The sequence below is a fragment of the Parambassis ranga genome, chromosome 10 (assembly GCF_900634625.1).
Source record: "Parambassis ranga chromosome 10, fParRan2.1, whole genome shotgun sequence".
In the NCBI taxonomy this organism is placed as follows: domain Eukaryota; kingdom Metazoa; phylum Chordata; class Actinopteri; family Ambassidae; genus Parambassis; species Parambassis ranga.
In genome coordinates, this window is record NC_041031.1 from 3,140,578 (window position 1) to 3,150,169 (window position 9,592).

Here is a 9,592-nt window from a genome sequence, read left to right on the forward strand (position 1 = left end):
AATTTTTAACTGTTCTTTACCAAAAGTGGCCCCTGAAAGAGTCCAAAAAGTGATCTTCACTTTCAGTGCACTGTTCAGCATCTCCAACGTGGTAGTTCCAGCTGGAGCCTCCAGTTTATTGATTATAGGACAACAGAATCCTTCAGGGGGACAGACAGAGTTAATTGCTCAGAGCTTGTCTCTAGTGACAAACATTTGCTCACTGTCCTCAGGTTCTAAATCTGTTAAAAAAACAACTGCTCTGAAACTCTGAGTTCAGGAGTCAAAAACCAAAACTGAGGCCTGACCTGTGTCGGGGTGAAAATCCCCTTGTTTCCTTCTGATCTCCCGCTGAATTAGTTTGTAAGGAAGGAGCGGATAAATTCTGGTCTCAAAATTATAATTTATTAAACAATGAGGCAAATTCTGAGTCGCAGAGCTCTGGGTTGTTGCACACAAAGAACCAAACAAGAACAACACAAGAACAGGACAACCAACAAGAACAAACAACCACACAGCAACAACGAACAATGCAACAACAACTGGACATGGAATTCACACATTGATATACCCCATGGGCGTTCCTGCCTGCCGGCCCACAGGGGCATCTACCGCCCCCCTGCAGACCCTGGTTCATACAGCAACTAGACCATTAGTGTTTACTGCCAAATAAGGTAAAACTTCAATTCCTCAAATCTCATAGGTTGTGAGTCCAATCTGGGGGTGACCATAAAACTGGGTACTCAGGAGAAAAACACATTCCTTTAGAATCTGGCTTTTATCAGGTCAAAGGTGCTGCTGTCCTTAGTCTGAATTTATGACCATCTCGTACCAACCGGAGCTCTCTCCAGAGAGCAGAAGAACAACTGATCTCATCTGCCACAGCCTGAACTGCAGAAAACAAAGTTATATGACACACTATGAAATTACTTATTAATACATTCAGTATCCTCGAATTACTTTGATTTTCTATAAAATTTCCTAACACATAAACACTTATGAAAATCACATTATTAAGCGCTAAACACATATAAACATGAATACTTATGTATCTGAACACACTGCATGTTAACACCATGCAGAATAAATTCTTTCACCCAACACCTGCTGATAAAATATCTGTCCCTGTCTAAAAACACAAGATGTCACCGAGCCAAAGGATGATGTTAGCAATTTCCCCCTGGGATGAATAAAGTATGTCTGACTTTGATTTGCGTTAGCAAGCTACAACTGCAGCTGCATTGGGTTAAAAGGCTTTTCATGTCCTGCAGCTCATGTTGGCCGACATGGAATTTAAAAAGTTTAAGTCAAACAAAATTGTGTCCAAAAAGTGTCTTTTATATGTAGCTTTCTTCATTGGACAGACAGAGACACAAATTCACAAAATCCTGTGATGCTTCTTCATCAACTCTGATTCTCTTTAAGCTTTTTCTTTACTTATCAGGACGAGCTGTAACTCTGCACCACTCACTGTCTGTCCATCCATCTCTGTTCTGCTGCTTTAGCCCTGATCTCCATCATCTGTCCTCCCAGTGTTTGGAGGGTGGAGGTGTGGTGTTGCTCCATCATGATCAGAATGAAGCCTCTGGCATTACTTCTTTACTTCTTTTAATTAATCACTTTGTAGGAATAGATGGTTACAAGCACACACTCCCTCTCTCACACATGCACACTCATGCAGGACGATGCTGAGGATGTTCTATGAGTCTGTGGTGGCCAGTGCCATCATGTAGCTCTCAGCGTAAGTTCAGTCATGAAGACTCTATTCCACATCATTCACCTCTTATCTCTATCCCCTTCCCTCTTCACCATCCTAGCACTCTCCTTCACTGCACTGTACTCTGTCTAGTGACCTCCCACATAGTCAGGTGTTTAATAGATGGCACCTCCCTCACCAATCAGCTGTCGATCTGTCCCTCTCCTGCCCAATCATAACGTAGCAAGAGATTTAAAAGTCTCTGTCTCTTCTCCAGCTGTCTCCCGATCGAATCCGGCAACCCTCCTCCACCCCAAGCACCTCCCCATTCTCGCAGTTCAAGGTCTCCCCTCTCCTGCTCTCCTGCTTCTACACCACCACCAGGTCTAGACCCGGGGGGTCTTCGGATCAGCGGCCTCTCCGCTCGAGCTTTCCCCCCTTTCGGACGTGGTCCTCACGACGGGGTCTAGGACGCCAATGCACATTCACAATTATTGTATTAATAAATTCTTTCTCATTCAGTTCGCTGAGTCTCTCATGATTGAAATGTATGCTGGTGTCTGCTGGGGCAGCAGTCTGAGGGTGAGGGACATCAACAGACTCAACAGAATGAATGATTTCTATTTGTCTGTTACAAAAAAATTCCCCTCAGGGATAAATAAAGTAATTCTGATTCTGATTCTGATTATGAAATATGGATAGATGAGAGCAGCAGTAGAGGGAGTGGGGGTGTATGGATGCTGTGTCCCCCTGCAGAAAGAGCAGCAATGACAAACACACTTTAACATCATTACAAATTACAGTGTCACAGAGAGCCTTTCTTTTTGCCTGTAGGACTGATTTGGTTTTGTATGATGATGCATATCTGGCTGGTGTGTTTATCTGGTGTGACTCTGCAAAGGTCGTCAAATGTATAAATATAATCCACTTCACAGCACTGTTTTTGCTGAACTGTAAACACAACTCACTGCTTTACACACAATTTCCAAATGATCAACACACTCCTAGTAAAACTGTCTGTCTAAACTGTCTGGCTACACTGTCACTTGTGAGAACTGTTTTACATCATTAGTTCACTTTGCAATCAGCATGAGATCTGTGAATAAGCCACAGGTAAGCTTCAGTGTGGAGAACAATGGAGGGAGAAGGAAACTGAGAAGAGTGAGAATTAGAGGAGGAACATGAGGAAGAGGAGGAGGACGAAGACTAGGAGGTGAATTTAGAGGAAGAGGACGAGGAGGTGAAGAGGAAGGAGGAAGGGTAAGAAGAAATAGAATTACTGATGTCATCGGAGCTACAATAGTGGATCATGTGATCAACCATGGAATGACCCTGAGGGAAGCTGGACAACAGGTTCAGCCTGAGCCGCTACACTGTAGCAAGCATCATAAGGACATATTGATGAGAATGGGTTAGTACAGTTCCTTCACTCTAAGTTTTGTAGTAGTACCATACTCTAATGAGAAAAACAACAATACTGTACATGTAAAACTGAAACTGTTACTCCACAGAATTACTAGACATCCAGCATCTGGAAGGAGGCATGCGAGGATATGGACCAGGCATCATGTCAGGCCTGGATACGGCACTCCAGGAGACATGTTCCCCGGTGCCTTGGACTAGAAGACATTGCATGTGATGTTGATGAAATTCTGTGGCCGGACCCAGAGAGACAATGAGACTGATTTTCTCTCTCTCTCTCTCTCTTTCAGTGAAATTGTATGTTTTCTTGTGTTTGTTTTGATGTGTGTGAATAAACATTCATACTTGAAATTTGAATCCCTGTGTTTATAGAACTATTTATGACAAAAGTTTGACCTCACATGGACAGACCTTGTGCACAGAGAAAGCAAAAGCCAGATGTGTTTTCAGATAATACCATCAGTGTGTAGTTGGCACATTGTGTGCTTAGTAATATGGTGGTTTGTGTTAACTGTGTGGTACAAAAATACCATTTTTACAAAGGTTTGAAGATTTAAGCAAGATGTATTGGCTTTTGCAAGAGATCTACAATGTTTTGCTGATTTGGTGTAAGGTTTTTTTATTTGTGTGTAGAGTTTTGCACAAATAGCCAATAGTTACAGAAATGTGCTTAAGCAATTAGAAAAAACTGTAATACGTCTCATTCCCAGCAGGACACGCCCCCTTACTTGGACAAAGTGGCAAAAAAGTGGCAAAAAAGTGGCAGTGTTTTAGCAGAGTAAAACAGACGATTATCTCCACCCCCCCCAGTGTGTTAATTATTTCAGTTTACTCAGGGAAACTGCACCAAAGACTAATTTTAATATAGATAGTTTAAATATGACTTTATAATTCCTCAAAGACCAGATGGAGTCAATGTTTGGGGAAAATGGTCCTTTTCTTTCCTGCTGGCTGCGAGGGCGGAGCTATGTTTGATTGACAGCAGCTGGCAGGCCACTCTTTGATGGCATTTGTTTATGTCAAATGTTCATCACATCTAAAACATCTAAAATTAAGGCAGATTCAGAAATATGTTTCGAACTTCTGTGACTTTGATAACCACCATAACAGAAAAAACTTGTTAACTCAATACTGTTTAATTGTGTTCAGAATAATCAGTTCTTCAAATTAACAGATTTTCTCTGTCATCTCACCAGTGACCTCTAATCTAGATTTGACATTGTGATAGAAAAACAGTTAGTTCTCTTTGTGTGTTCAGTCTGTCCCTCTAAAACTTCACTGTAGGAGAAATAATATCCACAGGCAGAAGGAACAGATAGAATAAAAGCTGTTTTATTGGCAGTTACATTCCTTCAAATGACTTTAAACAGGACTTTTAGTGCAGAGCACAAGTGCTATCTGGGGGTCTTCACCTGAGGTTCTCCTGGGACCAGGGTGAATTTCACAGTCTTTTGTTTGCTGTGCAGCAAATCTAGCAGAACATTACATCTTGTAATGCGCCTCATCTCCCCACAGTAACACTCTGTAGATGTTAATTTAGCCCACAGGCTTCATTTTAAAGTGGTGCTGGGCATGGAGCATCACTTTAACCCTCCTGTTGTCCTCGGGTCAAAATGACCCGCTACTGTGTTTAAAAACCCCAAAAAATGACCTTAATGATAATTTTTGTACTTGAAATTTTATGACTTTTCCTAGATTGACCCAAACTTTAAAAAAAGTGAATTGTTGCCTTTGTTCACACTATCATGTATGCTGTACAAAAAAAGGTACAAAGGTGGTCTTCGGGTCAAAATGACCCAACAGTGAAATTCAACTAAAATCACAGTCACAGAGTTATTTACACACAACAGAATGTGAGAATGTTTTAGTTCTGCCTCAGATCAATCAGTAGCAGACGTAAACAATCAGTAGCAGACGTAAATAAGACAAGAGTTCTCGTGGACAGTGCCTTTGATCTGTGGATTTCCAGAAGTTATAAAGGTGCTGCAGATGACATTACCCCCATATCTCTCTGTGCTGAAGCCATGAGTGCACGTTATAACGTCCAAAAGGCTCTGGAGCTGATTTTTTCAGATGTCCAGCAAGACAACTCTGATTCAGAGGAGGAAGTGGTATCAGAAGAAGAAGATGGGGAGGAATACAACCCAGAGCATGATGAATCATCTTCAGAAGAAGAAGAAAATGCTGAAGCTGAAAGAGAGACTTTCCTTTCAAAAAACAGCAAAATAACATGGTTCTCGGAAGCATATGACCAACATGGCAGGGAGGCAGAACAAAATGTCATAAAGATGACCCCAGGACCCACAAGATATGCTGTTTCTCATGCCCATGACATTGTCTCTACATTCTACCTGTTCATCACACCAGCAATAGAAAAAATAATCCTGGAGATGACAAATCTGGAGGGTTTTCGCAAAAATGGAGACAGCTGGAAAAAGATGGATGAGACTGATCTGCGGGCCTACTTAGGGCTGCTCATCTTAGCAGGTGTTTACAGGTCCCGAGGTGAGGCTGCAGCCAGTCTATGGGATGCAGAGAGTGGAAGGCCAATTTTCCGAGCTACAATGCCACTCAAACTCTTTCACACCTATTCAAGACTGCTACGTTTTGATAACCGCGAGTCAAGACCAGCGAGACGTGTGACAGACAAACTTGCAGCCATAAGAGAGGTCTGGGATAAGTGGGTGGAGCGGCTGCCCTACCTCTACAACCCAGGGCCTGATGTAACAGTGGATGAGCAACTGGTTCCATTTAGAGGTAATTTATTTTCATATTTCTAATAAAAGTGATTTTCACTATTGAATTATATGACTGTTTTCTGTGACTCAGATACAAATTATTGATGCTAATCTCTGTCCAAAGGTCGTTGTCCTTTCCGCCAGTATATGCCCAGCAAGCCAGCAAAATATGGGATCAAGTCATGGGTGGCTTGCGATGCCAAATCAAGCTACGCTTGGAAGATGCAAGTCTACACTGGGAAGCTGACCAGTGGAGGTCCAGAGAAGAACCAGGGGATGAGAGTAGTGCTTGATGTGACAGAGGGACTGAGGGGTCACAATGTGACATGTGACAATTTTTTCACCTCTTATGAACTCGGACAGCAGCTCCTGAAGAGGAAGATAACCATGGTTGGCACAGTTCGAAAGAACAAGCCTGAGCTCCCACCTGCACTGCTTGCAACAAAGGAGAGAGAGGTCTTCTCATCCAAGTTTGCCTTCACACCCACCACCACCCTAGTGTCCTACATCCCAAAGAAAAATAAGAATGTAGTACTTCTGAGCACACTACACACAGATGCTGGCATTAGTGATCGTGAGGACAGGAAGCCATCCATCATCCTAGACTACAACTGTAACAAAGGGGGTGTGGACAATCTAGATAAGGTGATTGGAACCTACAGCTGCAGAAGGATGACTGCCCGCTGGCCCCTGGTCATCTTCCACAACATCATTGATGTTTCCTCTTACAATGCCTTTGTGATTTGGAGAGAGATCAACCCAACCTGGATGCCTCGTAAGCAGAACAAGAGGAGGGTGTTCCTGGAGCAGTTAGGAAAGGCACTTGTAACACCACTTATTGAAAGGAGGAAGCATTTCCCCCGCACAGAAGCCTCTGCAGCAGTTGTCAAAGCTATACAGAGTGCAGGAACCCCTGATCAACCTGAGGATCCAGCTGCCACAGCCACTGCCCCAGCCGGGGCAAGTAAAAGAAAGAGATGTCAGTTCTGCCCGCCAAAGAAGGACTGTAAAACACATACTGTGTGCAGTAGGTGTAAGAAATATATCTGCAAGAGCTGTGCATTTGCATACTGCCCTACATGTGCTAATTAGTTGAATTATTGTTGTTTAGTTGGGTTATATTGTTTTTTGGATTGTATATTTTCTTACATTGTTCACTGGCAAAAAAATCAGAAGAATCTAACTCATTGCGATGAATTAAGAGGCATTCGATATTCCTTTTTGAATATTTGTTTTGTTTCTAAAACTATAGAAATGCAGGTGAAAAGGGAAAACTCAAGTATTTACATGTTTTGTGGTTAATGTTTCTTCAAGCAAAATAAAATTTGGTGTTTAAAAATCGAATAAACTGCTTATATTATTGTGGATTTAGTGAAGACGGGTCATTTTGACCGGGAGGACACGGGGTGTATAGAGGATATGAGGACAACAGGAGGGTTAAACACAGCAGCTGGCGCTGCTAAATCATAATCAGAATTCCTTTATTTATCCCTGAGGGGAAATTCTTTAAAAGCTTGTTCCCATACCGAGAGTCGAACCCAGGCCGCCTGGGTGAAAACCAGGAATCCTAACCGCTAGACCATATGGGAGAGATACAGCACTGATACAGTACATACAGTGAAATCTACTTTGTTTACTGGCCTCAAGTACACATGATCTATGGTCTGCAAAGTTTACATAGAAATCTCTGCTAAGAGCTGAAACTGTCTTTAGTTTGTCTTCAGTGTTGAGTTTGTGTAGAAGCTGGAAAACTCCACACTGTGTGCATCATCTGTCAGTCTGTGCCCTTCAGTCCAGACAGTGATACATTAGGATTGACAGTAGATGCAAAGATCAGTGCAGCTCAGGTCAAAGTTCAACTGAAGTCAACTTTCTGCCCATACACACACCACAGACACTGGTGTAAATGTGCTGCAAGCTCATACACAACAGTGGAGATGTGTGTAAAAGCTGGATGTTAGCTGTTGCCTGGTGGGTTGTTGCAACATGGTAACTGACTTCAGCCTGTCATGGGGGGCTGTGTTTAGAGTGTGGAGGCTGTAGAGCTCATTTGCCTTTTACGTCATGAGGTCACTGCATCAAAACAGCAGTTATTGAGAGGTTTCCCTTCTCATGACTCTGCTGACTCATCTGCATTTTTATTAGAACTCAAGATTCAAACTGAGACGTGAGCAGCATTTCATATGTGAGTGCACTGTGTCTGTGACCTGCATGCATCATCTCTGAGCACAGAACCAGCTGTGTGTCTGTTAACAGCAGCAGAAATCAGCTCTGTTTTTATGTATGGATTCAATGATTTTATTGATTTCTGCTGTTACAGGGCAGAAAGTTCACAATGGCACCTTGAATTTATATGTGTGTGATTTAAACAGCTGTCTGTGGAGATCAGGCTTCAGTCAGCATGGTGGAGGGAGGAATATTGATTTGAAGCATTAAGAGGAGGCCGGTGGTCACTGGGTGACACACACTGCAGATGTCTGTGTGTTGGTGTGGAACGAATTTAACAAATATTTTCTGTGAGGATTGGCTGTCAACCAAGTTATGGTGAGTCAAAGAGCTGGAAACAACAGGCAGAGGGACCTGTAAGAGTTCCTTGAAGACCTGCTGTCACTCCAAGTGAAGAAATGATGAAGAGACTTAAAAGGAAAGTGAAACATCTTCAAAGAGCTCCAACAAGCTGTCTTTTGTTCCTAGCTCTCTGATTTGTTGATCAGTCTTGATGTTCATGAATGCCGTAATGAGGACATATGGGCATCTGTCATAGTCTATGGCTGGTATGAAGGAAGCTGACGTCCACAAATAGAGATGGAGGGCTGGATTGCAGCTACTTCAGACTCTGACCAGGAGACTGTGGATCGATCCAGCTGGGCCCCTGTAGTTTAACTGAGCAGATACAATGTTAGATATATGTGAGGCCAGGTCAGTCTGAATTGAGTCAAAGCACATTAAAGGTGAAGTTCAGAGAATGCTGTGAAGAGCTCTCTCTGTGTCTGTCTGAACAGTAACTATCTGTCAGAGCACATAAAGTGGGACGATGACTGGACCTATGAGCAGCCTGGATGGTTAATCTGCAGAGTTTACAGTGTTGTTAAGCTGGGAGGAGTTAAAGGCAGCTCAGAGATCAGTTAGGTCAAGACTGGAGGATGCTTATAACCACAGCTGCGCCAAGTGACTGCAGTAAGAGGAATATAAGTAATATTGAACCTGCTGTTTTTAAATAAGATTTCTTTCAGTCTGTCCAGTAGGACTCACTGTGTCTATTTCATCACTTCCTCTGCCTTCCTGTGTCAGTTCATCATGATTTCATCACTCACAGCAGAGATCTTTGTATTTCATCATAAAGAGGTGTTAGATTGGCTGGACTTTTTCACCAAACTGCTCCAGGAGGTACTAATCATCAGAGGATTTTTTAGATGTTGCACATTTATTTCTCAAACAGAAAAAAAATTTTTCATGAGACGTGTCGTCTAAAACAGCGGTCCCCAACCTTTTTTGCACCACGGACCGGTATCATGTAAAACAATACTTTCACGGACCGGCACAGAAAAAAAAGTGCATAAAGAGACAACTTACTCTTATGCTTAATTCGTGGGAGCCTTTGAGCTTTCTCAGCAATGAGGCGGTCCCATCTAGGGATAATGGGAGACATGACACCCGAAGTGTGTTTCTTATGTCCAGTCCACTCCGTAATTTTGTTTTGGCCGTCATTAATTGCTTCAGTCGTTCTTGTTCATGTTTTCTTCCATGGCTTGTCTTT

At 42.6% G+C, this 9,592-nt stretch overlaps 1 protein-coding gene and 1 non-coding gene across 2 annotated transcripts; one reads left to right on the forward strand and one right to left on the reverse strand.

Annotated features, from left to right (window-relative positions):
- The first annotated feature begins 4,704 nt into the window (after positions 1–4,704).
- LOC114442747 (piggyBac transposable element-derived protein 4-like) lies at positions 4,705–7,264 on the forward strand. The gene is made up of 2 exons (XM_028416536.1): positions 4,705–5,854; positions 5,960–7,264. The coding sequence occupies exons 1-2, from the start codon at positions 5,122–5,124 to the stop codon at positions 6,925–6,927; spliced, it is 1,701 nt and encodes a 566-aa protein (XP_028272337.1). The 5' UTR covers positions 4,705–5,121; the 3' UTR covers positions 6,928–7,264.
- Positions 7,265–7,352: 88 nt separating this feature from the next.
- On the reverse strand, positions 7,353–7,424 carry trnae-uuc (transfer RNA glutamic acid (anticodon UUC)). Its single transcript has one exon. It is a non-coding gene; the product is annotated as a tRNA-Glu (tRNA).
- Positions 7,425–9,592: the final 2,168 nt, after the last annotated feature.